Here is a 17,981-nt window from a genome sequence, read left to right on the forward strand (position 1 = left end):
ATATTAAATGCGTGTTTCTACTATAAAAGACGCTACCTTTAGGAAAACAGTATTGTCTATCTTAGGAGCAAGAGGGGTAGTGCATGACAATACTGGCAATGAGAGAGGGGATGAAGGAACATTTGATAATTTTTTTAGGAAGAATTTTTAAAATCCCTCTTTGCAGCTTTTTCCACAGGTGCTTGGTCAGTTGTCCACATCAGAGCAATTTTCAATATTTTGATAGAAAATTACCTGTGAGAAGAAGCATTTAAATGACATGAGAATGCTTATCTTTATTAAAGAGTGAAACCGACTCAATCTGAACTATAAGTTTTGCTGTGCCATCGTCTTTATTACAATAGACACACCTCTTGCAATCAACCTAGTACACAAAAGTAAGTGAGGCAAAGACTTTGGAGGAATTCCATTTATTGTGGATGCATTTTCACAATACATTTTTATTGCAGCGATCAATTATCAGTGAAAGATATCAAGTGTTCATAAAACTTTTAGGAATGGCAGATTCACAGAACATGCTAGTCAGCTTGCAATTTTACCTCTTAAAGATAACAGACTATTGTAATTGAACAAGTAAACAAGGAATTTAATTTTAAAAAGATTATATGCGAACTGAACAAAACTCTACCCTAAAACTTATTCCATCCAAATATTGGAATAAAAGTCAGGATCAATACATTCTCTTCTCAACTTTGGACTTTCTAGAAAAATACATAGATCAGGAGAAGCGCTTGTTCAGAAGCACAACAAAGCAATGTTACCTCACCTTAGGCCTTAATTCAAACTTTGATCATTGCACTCCAATGACGGGAGTCAATGCTAGATAGGGGACTTTATGTAAACTCTGTCTTATCATAGTCTCATGTCTACTCTGTCATGGGTGGATGACTTGTGCAATCTTGGTGGCTTTTATTCCTTTGGCCCAGGTTTGCTAAAATCTAGAGGGTTCAACTACTCTTTATTGATTTATGATGAAAACAGACTTTGGAAGGCAGTGATCGCTCCTCACACCAGCCCTGCCCTGGCTAGCCCTTCTCGGGGAGTACTATAGATAAAGAAATAGATATTTGGGATGCTCCCTCAGTGTGGTAGGAACTGAGACTAAGATAATTTTGGTTAAGTCAACTGAGTTACGTGTTTATATAACTATACTACATGTATATGTCTATACTAGAACATTTTGCCAAGACACTGGAGTACTCTTTCATCATCTATTGCGAAGAATAAGATGTTAAGATTGGATATCTGGGTTGTGTGTGTAAAAATGGTGAGCCAGTAAAGACTCTTGGGGGGAAGAAAGTAGAACGAGTAAAAGTTACATCTATTTTTGAAGTTTCAACACCTTATCGACTTATGACAAGTGCCAGTGACTATTAAAGGTAGAAAAGATTAATTTAAAAAATGATTCAGAATAACATGGAGTACTGTTTCAGAGCAAGGTGGAAGTACTGTCATGCTTCCTAAATACTGACTTCTGCTCACTTCACTTCTCTGCTTCCATAAGAAAACTTCTGCCAGAGCTGGTCTTTGTTTAGACCCACACATGGAATTAGTCTGTACAATATTATCCTTAAAATTCTTGCTTTTAAATTTTAGACAAGGAAGGTATCTTAGGTATCATTTAGGTCAACCTACTGTGAACTTTGTTATGAGTAAGCAGACGCTGAGCTTGATCCAGATGGTAGATTTAATAAAATTCACACTGGACTTCAAGATTGCCTTTAGTTATAAACTAAATACTATGTCTTATAGAAACTTTCAACTCATTTTGACACTTGTAATCTCTCTTTTTTTCAATACTTTTTTCTTATAGGTCATCGGGTATTAAAAACGTATCGATACCTATCTGCCATGTTTCTTTTGGCAAATATGAAATATTAATATAATATTGTGACTTTTAACTCTTAAAAAGCTGTGATATTGGCTAGTTACAAGGACATACCACTAAATATAATAGTCTAGCACATAAAAAAGCATTCTACCATTAGTGTGTTTGTATACGTGTATGCACATACATACATAATCAGGTAATTTAAAATGTGGTTCAGGCTACCATGACTAACAAAGAAATCCACAAAGCAACCAACCTAAAAAAAAATCAGTACCACTGTCAGCTAACATAATCCGATTTAGATATGAATCAGCATGAAAAAAAGTAATACCTTAACAGTACGTTTTTTTTTTTTCAAAGACAATCATTATTGCATTATATCAAATCGGAAATGGGTTACTTTCAGAAAGTGTTACAATTGCCTCATAAGATAATTTCTTCCATGCTTTATTATAAAGTGCAGAAACAACATGACTTCTGTATTTAAAAAAACAAAAACTACGGCTTATTTTTCTAGATACTGCACACATTCCTCAGGCAATTTCAAACTTGCAGTTGGTATCACTGTTTAGACACAGAGTTATGGTGATCAGTAGAAAGTCTCTATTTCACAGCATGGGTTTCTTTAGAAACAGGCTCCTGTGCAAAGGCAGTACTTTTACCATGAACATCTCTAGACTGTGATTATTAAATATAGTGATAATATACATGGGTTTACTGGGATACTGAAAAATAAAACAAAAAAAATGAACCGAATTTAGTAAATCAATATAAATATAAAACAGAGCAAAATAGCCCTCTACAACTGAGCTGGTCCAGCGTCTTGAGCTTGGGTTTTTTTCTTGAATGTCTCAAACCTGCTAAGAGAAGAAAACTTTAAATCGGCAGCCCGCAGTGCTTCAGCAAGATGGTTTTAGAAGAAAAAAAAAAAAAAGAGAGAGAAAAGACATCATACTATGGCAGGAATAAATATTTATGAAAGGGAAGATAATTGTTGGCATATATTAAAATATATTCTTTTATTCTACCCTTTCCTCTCTTTATTTTTTCACTTCCTGCTTTCTTTCTTTCTCCTTTATGTTCCCTCTTCCCATATGGACCTTTGGCCTTGCTCGTGGCATTCAGAGTCAAGGAGATTTTTTTTAACTCCACTGTAAGGGCCAGGAACCTATAGTGTGCATTCCAGAACAAGACACACATGATTGAGTCAGGGCCACATCAATATATGATGGTGAAGTAGGATATGTTTATCTTTAGATTTCTCACATTTTTTACTTAGACATCTATTTTCCTTCTCCTATTATTACACCCCTACCCCTGAGACTTAACTGACCCATAGTCCTATTCTTATACCATTTTTTCCTCCTCAGCTAGCCGCTAAAAATTCTTGCTGAGGTATTAACAAATACTGAAGTATTGCAAATTCACATTTTCAAATGGGTTGTATATTTTCATTTTAAAGGAATGATTGCATAACAGGTAGTGAGTTTTACATGTTGGAGCAAGGGAGCTACCAATCTGCTACCTCATAAACTCAGCTCTGGGTCTAGTTGTTTTTACTGTAGAAAGAGTTTAATGGTATGGACCAGGGAGGGGAGGGTGGTGTGTGCAAAAACTCACTCTGTCCCCCTCCTATCTTGTATGTAGCACTCTTGCACAATTCCAGGGAGTACTGTTCATGTTGTATTGTGTGTGAGTGGTGTTTTCTGAGTCCTCCCCTTCCAGATCATCTTTGTTCCACTTGCCGGAGCTCTGGCTAGAAGAATGTTATCCAGAGGGACTCGATTATGTCTGTGATGATGGACTATGGGTAGCTGACATCCCTATCCAAAAAGAAGACCATATAAACACTTGGACTGCCATTTCTGAAAGGTCAGATACCTATGCTAGGGGGATTGTGAGAGCTTAGGCCATCAAGTTCATTCTTTGTTTAAAAAAGAAACAAGTGAACAAAAAATTCTTCCTCTCCCATGCCACCAAGAGAAAATTATAAAAGGAATTTTAAAACTATAATTTCTGCTGAATATGTGTCTTCAAAAGAAAATAGCATGTTTAATGGTTAACAATGCAGGCTCAGATCAGATTTCTTGAGTATCAATCCAGATATTGCAACTTATTCGCTGTGTGTCATTGGGAATGTTAATCTCTCAGTGCCTCATCTCCCTCAGCTGTAAAACGGGAGTAATAATATTACTTACCTCACATGGTGGTTGGAGGATCAAATGAGATAATGTAGGTTGAGAAGGTAGAACAGTGCCTGGCATAGAGTGGAGGCTCCCTTAGTGTTGGTGCTTTGTAGTGGTGATAATTATTACTAGGTACTTTTAATATATTTAGCAATGACTTGGAAAAACTGACTTATTTAAAAGTCACTTTAAGTAGAGAGGCTGGGCTAGTGGATTTTATTGGAATGAAAGAACAATACATAACTAACGGAGAGGATGAAGTATTATACATTGTACTTGGGCAGCTGCACCAGACTTAAGTGTGTCTAGAAAATAGGAAAGTGGAAGCAATTCTCTCACTGCAGGGAACTGCAGTGATTTTCTAGTTGCCTTCTATGTGTTCTTTAGTCCTAAGTTTGCTTAAGAAGTGCTTGTCTCTAGAGTTCTAAATCAGCCCATAAACAGACAGTTCTAATCCTACTTATTGCTGGCCTCTGATTTTCTCCCCTTTTAACTTTCCCTCTGTTAAGGGAGAAAATTGGGTCTGTTACTTGAAATGGGGAGGGGAAACAATTAGGAGCTGAATCAGCTCCTTGTACAATAAGGAGTCCTATTTGATTTCTGAGCATCATTTAGGTGTTGCCCAGAACCCTCTTTCTGAAGAATAAGCATACTCTTTGACCACAAGACAAAAAGTAAGAAAGGAATCTAAGCATTCTTAGCCATTAGTCTTCAAGGGGTAGTGAGTTTTGCCTTACTTTTGAATATTATTTTATATTTCGCCATAGCAACCTTGAGTCCTAGGCTACTGGCAATGGCAATGTAATCTCCTGGAGTGGTTCCAGAAAGCAGCTTTGGGACCACTCAGAGAGACTGATGTTTTCCTCTATATGATGTTCAAATGACTGTGGTGCCAAGCTGGGATCTTGTAAGGAAATGTAGACCATGGTTATCCCGTACAGCCTTCTGCTGTTAACATTTCTACTGCTATGGTGGATCTAGGACGTCTCACTGGGAACCATCGAACAGGTTGGACTATTTATGCTATATGACTGACAAACCTGCAATGCCAGAGGCTTCATGTACTTTTCCTTCCACTGAACTATGGACAGGTCTTTTTGATGGTCATGCAGGCAAAGATCTGCGTGTCAATGATATTTCTCATTTGACCTCAGGACACCATGCTGCAGGATACATCAGGAAAACAAATCTCTGAAATAGTAGTCCTCCCAGTAGATTACCTTAGTGGGGGAAGTGACCTTATCCACAGATTGCTTTTCCCAGAGGTTCCGCTTACCGGATACGTCTCCTGGCCTCAAGTCCTAATGGAGAGAAAGCAAAAAACATTGATGGGTGGCCATTTTATATTTTCCTGGCCAGGTCTAATTAAATTACCACATCTGTTGTTTATTTGTTTGAATCAATTTGTTTAATACACTTTATTCCAGTGATCCAAAATGGATGAAAGGACCACTAGCCATTGTTTAATTTTATACAGACCTTGACTTTTCTTATGAGAATGGGCATACCCTTTGACCTAGAGCATTTGGGTCCTTTTCCTTCACCAAGGACTTACTGGTTATTGATCAGTAAAACTGGAATATAAGCATATACAAAATAATGTAGCCTGTTTTTAACTTAACTATGCTCTTGGAAGTGAATCAAACATAGGTTATTTTAAAAGAATTCATTTGTAGTTTGGTAAGCATTTCACCCCTTGCAGATGATCTTTTGGTGTCCCATCCATGTCCCCAGCCCTTTCTACGTCAACATACACTGGCCTGACTTCCAGCTGCCAACACTACATTTCTTTGCCTTGGGACTTCTCTCTGGCTACAGATGCCTACTCTACCCAGCCAGGAGGCAGGCTAACATCCCAAAAGCAGTGCTCAACTGCTGGCCAGTGAGCATTGGTGCAAGAATGTCTCTCAGGCTCACTCATGCCTCAGGTAGGATGACTCTGAAGCATGTGTTCTACAGTGGCTTCCAGTGTTTTCCCCATGGGATTGAGTTTTAACAGCCCGTGCAGTGACTTGCTAGTAACACATTCCTCATTGGCTGCCTTCTCCCCATCTCTCTCCCTGTAGTGTTTTCTTCACCTCCCAAGTAAACTACTTGCACTGGAATCACTGTCTCAGGGTTTGCTTCTGGGCAACCCAACTAAGATTCTTTTCTAATTCCCTTCTCCTGCACTAAAATCATTTTGTGTTTCCCAAGGAACAAGTGGGTAATCCAGAAGTGAATCAGTAGAACCTAGCCCTGCAAAAATAAACATTTATCACAAATTGTACCCATAAGAGAAACTGACAGTTGATGACATAGTGTGAGAACATGTAGAAATCTTGGGAAGGAAACACTAAAATATGATCGAAAGCAGTTATACAGCTTTGAGTCTTTACTACCTCGTAATTAATTTCGTTTGGATAAGGATCCAAATTTCTGTTTCCATTTACTTTTCTTTCAGCGTTTGCTTATATTAGTACTTGGCAAAAGACAGTTTGAAGAAAATAAATGTGTTTTACTGAAATAGTAGTGCTTATTTTGGCAAACCCTTTTCTCATGAGGAAGGCAAAGCTAATAGGAATTGAATTTATGCATGGACACCAGTCTAAGCGGGTGTATTTCTGATAGATGGTATTGAGATCTCAACACTGAAGATGCACTGTTAAATGGTACCATGTGAGACATCTCAGATTTGCCTTCATCTTACTAAGTTTCTGTATTTCCTCTGTGGCATGAATTCCTGATATTCTATTAGAGAGTTACACCTATTTAACTTGGAACCATTAAGAAACAAATCAGATTGTTTTTGAAGAATTCCACTACATTTGCCAGTATAAGTAGAAGCTGCCAAATTGTCTGGAAGACTGTTTTAAAATTTTGGAAACTATATTAGGAACATGCTGATGGAAGCTCTGTAAAGTGGCTGTTATCACTTTATTTATTTGATTCATATGAGACAAATATTTTTCTTTCACATGAACGTTCTTCTACCCAAGAAATCAGATTGCATTTCCCTTAAATCCTGCCGATGAATCTTTCAAGATCACTTAAAGAGTTTAAAGAATCTGCTTTAAGAAAATATTAACATCCGAGTTGTAAGTTGGCATTTTAAATCAAAGGGGAAATATAAATGGAATTACCTGACCAGACTACATTTTAGAGAAAGAGCCACTCTGGGAGAAGAGGAGAAATGAAGGCAGGAGAAGCAGGTTTCCAGTCAACCAGAGACCAAAGAGTGAAGAACAGAAGTCAGCTGAGAAAGACATTGTCGAGTTTTTTTAAAACAAAAAGAAAGACAAATTAGCTTTTCAATTGCTGTATAACATGTACCTGAGACACAAAGAACAGACAAAGCAGCGAAAACAGACATACTCAGAACTGAATTTCAGTTACAAAGTCACGCTGAAATCCTGTAAATTCTACCCACAATTAGCAATAGATGTCCTATCAATAGGAAGGAACCCTGTGTAGATCAATGTTTAATTTCAAAGAAGTTAATTTTCAGGGACCCCAAGTAATATTTATTTGACAAACTATTCTGAGCATTTCTAATTCTTAGCAGATTTGAAAATCATTACATAATTACTGGTAGAGGTTTTTCTTAATGAATTTAGAACTCAATATTTTAATCCTATGAATTACTCTTTTCCTCCTCCTCGGGATTTCACTGGGTGAGAAACATTTTGTTGAAAGAAACTGCCCTCTGATTTTGTCTTAATGGCCACATGCCACACATCTACAAACACAAACCTAAGCTCTCTCTTCCACCCAAACATGCCAACAAATATAAACAATAGGATGAGAATAAATTGTCTCTGGCCCCAAATCAGAAGGCACCTTTGGGTGCCTCCTATTTGCTGTCATCTTTAGGTATTCTTCTGACATCCTGGGCTCAGGGTCAGTCTGGCCAAAGTCCCAAAGGTGTCAGATGCCTGCTGTGAAGGGCCAAGCTAGAAACACAAATGCCCAAAGAGGCTTGGTGTAAGAAAATAAGGAAAAGAGGGAATCAACAAATTCAAAAATGCATGCCTTCATACCTCAAAAATGTGTTCAAATTACAATTTAAAAGAGGAAAATAACACACAATGTTGTGGGCCAAGCTATACAAATCTTAGCTGCAGGCCACCAGTGTGAGTCCCAGGGACAAAACCTAGGAACCTTGTCTGACCTGTCTTTCCAAACTGCCTTCCCTGGACTTAGCTTTTTGCCTGCCAACCTCTAGGCATCTGCAGGATCCTGTCAGCCCTTTCCCCACTGCTGAAACTTCATCTCTTTTCTGTTGGACCCAGGGTGTCTGTGAATTAGCCACCTGCCTTGGGGGGCCAAGTCATGTCCTCTCCCAAGGAGACTGCCATGTTGATATCCATATGTTGACATGGTGCTGGCTCTAAAATATAGTTTACTGCTTTCACTGGAATGTGCACAAAGCTTAAAGGTGCTTAATAAGTAAACTCAAACTAGCAGTTTATTTACACCACCAATTACTATTGTTTCCTTCCAATCTGGTCATCACCGAGGAAGCCACACTAGTCTACAAAATCCAGTGAAAAGAGACCACTAAAATCCATACCAGTTGCCACAGTCTTCTTTCTTTTCCCTCTCCACCCTCTAGAAGATAGTCTAGCAAATCACTTATCAAACAGTAGGTAAAGCAGCCCATGATTCTGTAATTTTTCTGTAATACCATTTTGTCCTGCTATTTATAGGATGTTGTCAATAACCCCAGAAAATGTTTTTTTTCTTTTCTTTATGGTGTGGAAATCTTGACTCAGTTATACCTGTTGTAAAAATAACTAAATTTAATTCTTTTAACCTTCCCATTAGGATGACATACGGTTGATGGTCGGCTTTTTTATTATAATGATAAATGCAAGACAATTATCATATATATTCCATGAAAAGGTTAAAAGAACATTTTTACGGTAAGATAGCTACACTTGATAAATAAGAAAATTTTAGATTTTAAAAACAACACTCATAAGCAGTTTTTCCAGTTTCCAGTTTTACTATTTTTTTTTTTTTTATGGCTTTCCTTTGGAGGTGTTGACAACAAAATTATAGCAATTATTTGAACAACTACCCAATTACTGCATTTTTGTGCCAAGTTATAGAAATTAGCAAATTAGAAAATATGAATTAAAAATAACCAACATACACATTCTTTTGGGTATAAGTTTAGGGGTGCTCTTGACAGAGAAGTAACCAACATAATTTGACATTTCATTTTCAAATTCCTGTCCATAATTTATAGAATAGAAGCTAAAGAGATAGACCAGTAAAGCGTCTAACTTTGAAGTACTTCAGCATTCTGGCTAACTCCTCTCAGTCAGGGTGGAGAGGTGATTACTTGGTTACATGTTACCTTCTGGGTAATTACGGTGCAGCTGCTTAGGACTGTTCTAAATGTGAACACCTCCTTGTTTGTCTTTCAGCAGTGACAGCAAAGAACAGGAGCACTATTCTCCTGGGTAAACAGACCAACTGCTTTTTTGCCGCTGCTCCTGGAGGTTGGGAAATCAAAGACGTTCAGAAAAACCTGAAGTTACTTACTGAAGGTTTGGGAGCAGGTGACTTGTTTCCATCTGGGGTTTTAGTTAGCCATTCATTGATGCGACTAGAAACCCCCACCTTCAGACCAGCAGTTTCCTACAAAGAGTCAATCATCCAAAATGTTAAAGAAAAAAGTAAACTTTACCTGGGAAGGAATCTTCGAAGCAACCTCAAAATACCATTAAGTATTACTTCACATAGCCATACGTCTTAAACTTGATATTTAAAGAATATGTTATCTGGTTTTCTTCCCTCTACGCCTCACCTTACCCCAATCCCGAGGGTTGACAATTGATCTCAGGCACTTTATTTAGACTTCCATGAGCGGAGCATAGTGCATAGTGTACGCACGAACACATTCTCGGAGAGCTTGCTTTTGCAGTCATTGCAAAACAAGTATGAATTGCACCTTCTTCACTGCTTTTATTATTAACTAGTGTGATTCCTAAGTCAAAACGGAAAAAAAACCCAGCCCTCTAAACTTAAAAGACAACAATCACATGCTCACCTTATTTGGTGTGCCTGATGCAGTGGGGGATGAAAACACATTCCCTTTCTCCCACATGCTCTTGATATTGCGGACACCTTCTGCAGGAACAGGAAGATCTGAGGCTGCTGGCTTTATAGGTTTTGCAGTTTTTGTCCCCTGAAAGGTGTGAATTATTTTTAGGATTGGTGCTGAGAAGTCTGTTCTCATAAAATTATAGTGGCCTTGTTTCCCTCAACATTATCATTTTAAAACTTCATTGTGTAAACATATTCACAAAAAACGAGAGTCATAATTTGTTGTAAAACTGCAATTTGATGAAATACCCCCATCAAAATCAATCATAAGAGCTAGATCAGGTGATCTTTCTAAAGTGAAATATGGGGGGCCGGCTCATGGCTCACTTGGGAGCATGCGGTGCTGATAACACCAAGGCCATGGGTTTGGATCCCTATATAGGGACGGCCAGTTGGCTCACTTGGGTGAGTGTGGTGCTGACAACACCAACTCAAGGGTTAAGATCCCCTGACCAGTCATCTTTTGAAAAAAAAAAAAAAGAAAAAAGTGAAATATGCTTTTTATTGGGACATCATTTACTGTTAAGACGATACTCTGCTTCGTTTCTTCAACAGATACTTCTTAAGTGCACACTATGTGCAGGGCATTCTGCTAGGCTCTGAGGATACAGTGGTGCTCAAAATCAGACAGTCCACTTTCTAAGCTGCAGTGGGCTTACATTTTAATAGGAGAGAAAGATTAAGTATTTGTTTCACATTGTAGAAAGTGCTATAAAAATTAATGGAGTGCTATAAAAAATAATGCTATAAAGCATGACCAGAGAGCACAGATTAGAGGAAAAAATGCTTAGTTTGGGCGCTGGGAGGTGGTCAAAGAAGGCTATTCTGAGGAAGTGACATTAAAACCCTGATCTGGCAGAAAACTCAGAAGTGATGACATAAACAGGAAGAGCAAACTACATTCCATGCAGAGGTAACAGCATGTGCAAAGGTCCCGAGGCAGGGTAATGCTAAAAGACTGAAATATTGAGATACCACTGCATAGAGAATATACCAGAAGGAGGAAAGAATGGATGTAAGTAAGAAAGGTGTGCATTTGCAATACTTTCCAGCAGTAATGAAGGGCATACCCAAAATGGCACAAGTTTCTCTCCTGGTCCGGCCTGTGGCCTATGGTCAAGATGGTCAGCCAGGATAAGTGGCACAATCAATGGCCATGGCATAAAAAACAATCTCACTGGACTATGCAAAGTCTGAAGCCACAGTCTTGGCTTCATTAGACCTATCAGTGCTATGACCATTCAACCACAGAAAATAACTATCTGCAATTTGTGATATATATTAGTAGATATTTAATCTTGTGAATAAAAATCACGTCTTAAGTGTTAGAACTTTGGTTATGTATTTGATAAATCATCAGATCCCTCTCTTTCTTATTTCCTGTCATCATTTGTGAATTATTTTATAAGTATCTATAGAATACAAAGGAAAGGAGAAAATCATATCAAATGGATTCAATTACTTTTGATGTAGAAGAAGGTTAAAACCATTGACTAAACATCTACACAAAGCAGAAAAAACCAGGATCACATCTTGATCAATGACACCTTCCCTCTTAATGCTTTGGTACTTAGAAAGACACATTATTTCCAAATACAAACTCCCATGTCAATTGGGTAGGAAAAAAAGTTGGAGTAGCTAGAAGCATAAAACTATGCTCCTTTAGATATAAAATAACCAATTTGAAATTGATGACGATTAAACTCTGGTGGGCTATTGTGTTCATATTACTTTATACTACTACTTTTATTTGATAATAAAAGTTTTTATAAATGAAAAAGGATTACACAAGATTGTAAGGTTTAAACCACATATGGGAACACATTTTATAAGGAATTAAAGATACTGAAGATATATTTGTGAAGATATAATAAGACAGTTACATACCAATAAACCCATTCATTAAAAGAATAAACTCTTTATTAAAGAATATTAGGCTGAAAGTAGTAATCTATTTAAAACCCTTCTATAATTTATCTTTATTACTATATAATGGAACTTCAAAAAGTTCATGGAAAAATAGAAGTAAAAGATACTATGAATCTTTCCCTGAACTTTTTGAAGACCCCCTCATACTTCTTTACATCTAGTTCAAAGTGTAATAAAGCATCATTAATATTCTATCACTACTATGGCTATTGGACTTGATTATTGTCATCAGTGCTTTTATGATCTTCTATGTAATCACAGCCTATTTCTTTTTGATGGGACCATAACTCTGGAACAACTCTCACCTCAATTGCACTGGTGTATTGCTCCAGTCTGCTGTCAATCTTGGAGACTACTGCTGCTTGATGAGTTGATTTGACACCACTGCTACACAAGCACATACATGAAAATATGAGAAAGAATCTTTCCATGCATGTAATAGCTATTATTCTCAAGTGAACAATCAACCATATTTACCTCTTCTGCACAGATTTATTCAAAAATTCTGCTCGCTCTTCTATCTAGGAATAGAAAAAGAAAATAAACCCAGTTAATATTTTCATCTTATAAACAGTGTTTCTTAGCCCATGCCACTATCATCCCTGAACCCAGTGAATAAAAACACCAAAGAGCGTATAAAGGTATTAGGGTATTGTGGACAGCAGCTCTGCTAGAGAGGAAAACTACAAATAAGGTATTGAATAATGAGATTTAGGGGATGAAGGTAGGAGATGGGGCCTGTAAGGAAACGATTAAGATTAAATGAGGTTATAAGCGTGGGGCTCTGATCTGATAGGATTAGTGCCCTAATCAAGACGAGACACCTGAGGGATCGCTCAGTCTCTTCCCACCATGTGAGGACATAGTGAGAAGTCAGCCATCTGCAAGCCAGGAAGCGGGACCTCACCAGAAACTGAGAGGTTGTCTGGCACCTTGATCTTGGAATTTCCAGGCTCCAGAACTTGTGAGAAATAAATTTCTGTTGTTTAAGCCACCCAGCCTAAGGTATTTTGTTATGCTGGCCTGAGCAGACTAAGACAGACAAGGTCTCATTCTTTAAGGAGCACACAATTTAGTAGGGAAGACTAGTAGAGCACAAAAATAAAATATTTAAAAAGCAGTGGTAGGTATCACATCAAAGATAAGAAAATGCTGTATCTACAAAGAGAAATAACTATCTGGGGGAGATGGAGAAGGCTTTTCATTAGTTTTGACATTTGAGCTGAGATTGAGTTTATCCATCCACACAGTTTCACAAGTGAGTTTATGTAAGTGAGGGTGGGAGTGCATGGGTTAAAGGGGAAAGGACATTTCCAGCAAAGCAAACAAGTGTAAAAAGATTTGAGGAACCAGGAGGCACACAGAGTGGTGGATCTGGAGAATGAAGAGAAATCCAGCTGGGTGGAAGGAGAGGAGCACAAGGAGGGGGTGGTGGCAGAGCCAAGAACCCTTCTTTCTAGAACTTTCAGCATCCTTCTGACGCAGGGATCTTTCTAACCTTGGCCATCACGTTTATGCAAATTACAGAGGCTCTCAGACTCCTACTTCTTTTCTATCTACACTAGCAAATACAGCTTGACTTTTTGTCAGCACTTACCAACCATTTACTGATGCACTCGTTGAAAAATTCCTTCATTTAGTGGCTCTAAGTAATGTAACAATTTGCACTGAATTTGTAAGTTAAATGTTCTATTTAAGGAGTTTAATGAGGGAAATTGGTTCTTCTGAAGACCAAGAGGTGGCAGTGTTGTCTTGATAAAACTCAAAGCATACTACTAGTTTTAGAAAATTGGTACTCCCCTTACTCCACACGCTGCCTCACACCGATACATGAAAACAATAATAATTTTTAAGAGACCTTTATATTTGATTTACTTAAAATTTCTTTTTTGCACGTATGAGGGTACTTCAAAAACATTCACAGAAAAATAGAATTGAAAGATAGTACGATTGTTTCCATGAACTGTTTGAAGATTATGTCACAAAAATCATTCATTGCTAACGTAATTTAACAGTGAGAAACAAGGTTCAGAGTTCCACAAACAAGGAATAGAAGTTGTGAAAAATAATTGGGAAATCTATGGTACTCTATTTGCCAAATTGTATTAGGAGGTATGACCTTTGGGAAGTGACTAGGTCATAAGGGTGGAGCCCTGGTGAATGGAATTAGTGCCCTTATAAAGGAGCCTGGGGGGCCTTGTTGGCCCCTTTTCCTTCCACCATGTGAGGGTACAGTGAGAAGGTGCCCTCTACAAGGAACGAGCCCTCACCAGATGCTGAATCTGCTGTGGCCTTGACCTTGGACTTCCCAGCCTCTAGAACTGTAAGCAATAAATTTCTGTTGTTTTTTAAATTACCCAGTCTAAGGTATTTTGTTATAGCAGCCCAAACAGCCTAACACAGGACAGCAAAAAGCTAAATGAAGCAAAGGCCTTGAATCACCAATAACTAAATAAGTGGCTAAAATCAAGTTTCTATGATGTTGTAATAGAGATACTATAAAAGAAACTGTTCCAGGAAAATATACCTTGAGAGATGAGCCCTTAGGAGTGAAGCACTTGAACGGCTTCTTGTCATCTGACACGCCATCTTCTGGCATCTTTTGGCGTTTCTCGGCAGCTTCTGCCCTTCGCCTTTCAATCTCTTCCTTTAGCCTCCTCTTCTCTTCCTAAGAGAGAACAAGCAACAAGGACACTGCTGTCAGCATCGAGGCAAAGGAAGGAGTGTTGTGGGAGAATAGCCAGCCTTCCTCGAGGGTGGTCACTAGAGGTGAGCCTGAGTGCTGGAGTCCAGCTGCCTAGATTTGCATCTGGCGCTGTCCCTTCCCAACCAAGCGACCTAGGGCATGTTATTCATCTGCTCTGTGCCTCAGTTTCTACATCTGTAATACAAGAATAATAATAGTACCCGCTTAATGGGGCCTTCAGGAGGAATAAATGAGAAGCACATGCAAAGTCCTTGGACTAATGCTCAGTGTGATGCTACCCATAATGGTGATACATTATCATCAGCATCGTGTAATTCCTTTAACTTTGACCTTCCATTTCTGTATATGTAAAACGAATATGAATATCCCTTCTTCCTACTTACTAGGCGTGTTGTGAAGGCAAATAAGGTGACTTATGTAAAAAGTTATAGAAATCTATGGTACTCTATTTGCCAAATTGTACCAGACATGATTTTATGGTTCCCCCCTACCCCCACCTCAATTAAATAGATTATTTTAGAGTTTGACAAACCTGAAAGGATGGAGATATTGTGCCATAGTGGTGAAAGTGCAGACGTTTACAATCTGCCTCATTAACTCCTCTGTGCCTTCATTCCTGGCCTAGAATACTCTGCCCTGTCTTCTCCATCAGGCAAAAAATTTGGAGGTCTCATCACGTTGCACATCCTCTAGGAATGACCTCCCAAGAAATTTCTGCAGTCTTCTGTAGTTTTCAAACTGTGATATCATTATCACTGGACATTCTCAAGCAGAGACCAGATATCCATATTGCAGAAGGACCCTGTGCTTGGTAGGAGGTTAGACCAAATAATCTAGGTCCAAGCCAGTTCTAAGAGTTCATGATTTCCCTTCTGCTCTCCCTGATAACTTTCCTCCTCCACATTATAATAACAGCAATGATGACAATAATGATAACTGCCACTTTTTGAGGGCCTATTATGTGCCAGGCAGTGTGAATACAATGATCTAATCATCAGAACAATCCTGCAAAATAGATATTATTTCACAGATAAGGAAAAGAAGACACAGAGTAGTCCAGCAACTCTGCAAGGTCCCAGCTTGTAAGTGGTAGAGTTAGGATACAGGCCCTGGTATGTTTAACTCCAAACTTCTGTCACCTCAATTTCTTTCCAACCAAAGGTCATTGGCTCATTGAAAGTTGGAGCTGGAAGAACCTTGGAACAATTTATCCCAACTTTCCACAGAGTTCAGGGAAAACTTTGTATAGGATTCAAATCAGAAAGTCATCGAAGGTCTTTTTGCATATTTTGAATGATGGGAGATCACTATCTCAAAAGCTCTAGACCCAGAATGGGAAAAGCTGGATCCCAATACTGATTCTGCCACTTGTGAGTCAAGAGTCTTCAAACAAGTCATTCAAACTATTTGATTCCTGTTTTCTTTGCCCATGAAATGAGAAGAATAATGTACCTCAGGATGAAAGGAAAGAATGCACATTGTAAACTGCAGCAACATAAGCTGTAGGTGGTTAAGCATTTTTTCATATGCTGAGCCAAAGATTTCCTCCTCGTAACTGTATCTGTTGTTTTGAATTCTGTTTTAAAAGATGGAACAAATTCATCTGCTTATAATGATAGGGCTTCTGCTGCATGTCAGGCACCGTATTAGGTCCTGGGTATACAGTGAACAAAGCAGACACTGTCCCTGCCTGTTTACATTCCAATCCACTTACTCTTCCATTAAAAAAAAATCAAAAAACAAGAAAAATTTAAAAAATCTTCTCTATAAAAATTCTTCAAATATTAGAAAACAACTATCACGTAACTTAGTTCATGTAACTAATTTGTAGACCTTTATCCTTCTTGGCTTTCTAACTTTTCTCTACTGAAAGGCAATATTGGCTAATGGGTTAAGACAAGTGGGACCTTGGGAAAATTACAAAAACAACAACAACAACAACAAAACTCTCTGTGCCTCAGTTTCCTCATTTGTAAAAATGGGGTTAAGTACCCACATCAGAGAGATCTTATGCGAACTGGGTAAATGAACATGTCGAAAGGTTTTAAAACTGTTCCTAGCACACAGCAGGTTTATTATTTACAAAAAATAATATATATATATATATTATTATTTTTTTTTTTTACAAAGTAGAGTGGGGGGGGTTACAGGGAGGGGAGGCAGGATAAGGATAATTGGGTGGGGGACACGGGTACAATCGCAATGTGTGGCAATAGGCATGCTGCCAGTATGAATCTGGCTTTCACGTCTTGGGCACAAGGGGTGACGATCAGCTTTGCATCTCATGAATATTCATAACCAATAAAAACCCGTAAATAATAAACTAAAATATATTTTTGGAAGCCCACGCTCAAGAGAGCAGCGGCCCGGCCCGGCGCGGGCGCGGGCATCAGGGCATCTGGGCATCTGGGCACCAGCGCCTGGGCTGGAAGCGCCCCGCTTACCTCCTCTCGGACTTTCCGATCGGCTTCCTCCTGCTTCCTCTTCTGCTCTTCCTCCTCCAGGACCTTCCTCCGCTCTTCCCGCTTTTTCTTCAGCTCCTCCAGCTCCAAGGCCGCCTCCTGCTGCTTCTGTCTGAGCTTCTCGAACTCTTCGTTCTCGGTCTCCCCGCGGCGGCGGCGGAGCTCCTCCAGGCGCTTGCCGGCTTCCACCCGGGGGGCGCCTTCCGCCTCCCTGGGGTCCCCGCCGGCCTTCCCTCCCGGGCGGCTCTGGCTGCTGGGGTGGGGGCAAGGGAAAGGAGTTGGCACCCTTCGGCCTCGCAGCCTCCCCTGGAGGGAGGGGGTTGTCTGTCTGCGGGGGGTGCTTTGCATCCCCGGCCCAAATCGCACCCTCACACCAGCCCCAGGGGTAGGCTGGGGTCCGCCTGTTACCACAAGGTCTTAGTGGGAGCCCGTACTCTGCACACTTACCCTTGGTTGTGTCACCTGCAAAACGGTGCAAACATGCGCTGTTGGTGGGAGTGTAAAATGGTGCAGCGCTATGGAAAACAGGATGGAGGGTCCTCACCAAATTAAAAATAGTACTACCATACGATCCAGCCATCCCACCTCTGGTATTTATCCAAAAGAATTTAAAGCAGGATCTCAAAGAGATACTTGCACATCCATGTTCACAGCAGCACTACTCACAAAAGCCAAGAGATGGAGGCAACCCATGAGTCCATAGTGGAATGAATGGGTGAGAATGTGGCTTACCCACACAATGGATATCACTCAGCCTTCAAAAGAAGGAA

At 39.2% G+C, this 17,981-nt stretch overlaps 1 protein-coding gene across 7 annotated transcripts in view; it reads right to left on the minus strand.

The window, feature by feature from the left end:
* Positions 1 to 423: 423 nt before the first annotated feature.
* Positions 424 to 17,981, minus strand: part of CALD1 (caldesmon 1) — a 172,773-nt gene continuing 155,215 nt past the window's right edge. For 3 of the 7 annotated variants that reach the window (XM_063100524.1, XM_063100519.1, XM_063100522.1), the window contains 8 exons: positions 17,194 to 17,464; positions 14,570 to 14,710; positions 12,520 to 12,563; positions 12,348 to 12,429; positions 10,058 to 10,195; positions 9,550 to 9,645; positions 5,238 to 5,318; positions 424 to 2,688 (listed from right to left, as the gene is read on the minus strand). In XM_063100524.1, coding sequence (XP_062956594.1) covers positions 2,683 to 2,688; positions 5,238 to 5,318; positions 9,550 to 9,645; positions 10,058 to 10,195; positions 12,348 to 12,429; positions 12,520 to 12,563; positions 14,570 to 14,710; positions 17,194 to 17,464 — 859 coding nt within the window. In that variant the 3' untranslated portion in view covers positions 424 to 2,682. Of the gene's footprint in view, positions 2,689 to 5,237; positions 5,319 to 7,165; positions 7,253 to 9,549; positions 9,646 to 10,057; positions 10,196 to 12,347; positions 12,430 to 12,519; positions 12,564 to 14,569; positions 14,711 to 17,193; positions 17,465 to 17,981 lie in introns of those variants that run through there. The other 4 variants (XM_063100526.1, XM_063100521.1, XM_063100520.1 and 1 more) reach the window with 4 other exon arrangements.

Source organism: Cynocephalus volans, chromosome 6 (genome assembly GCF_027409185.1).
Source record: "Cynocephalus volans isolate mCynVol1 chromosome 6, mCynVol1.pri, whole genome shotgun sequence".
NCBI classification, from domain to species: Eukaryota; Metazoa; Chordata; class Mammalia; order Dermoptera; family Cynocephalidae; genus Cynocephalus; species Cynocephalus volans.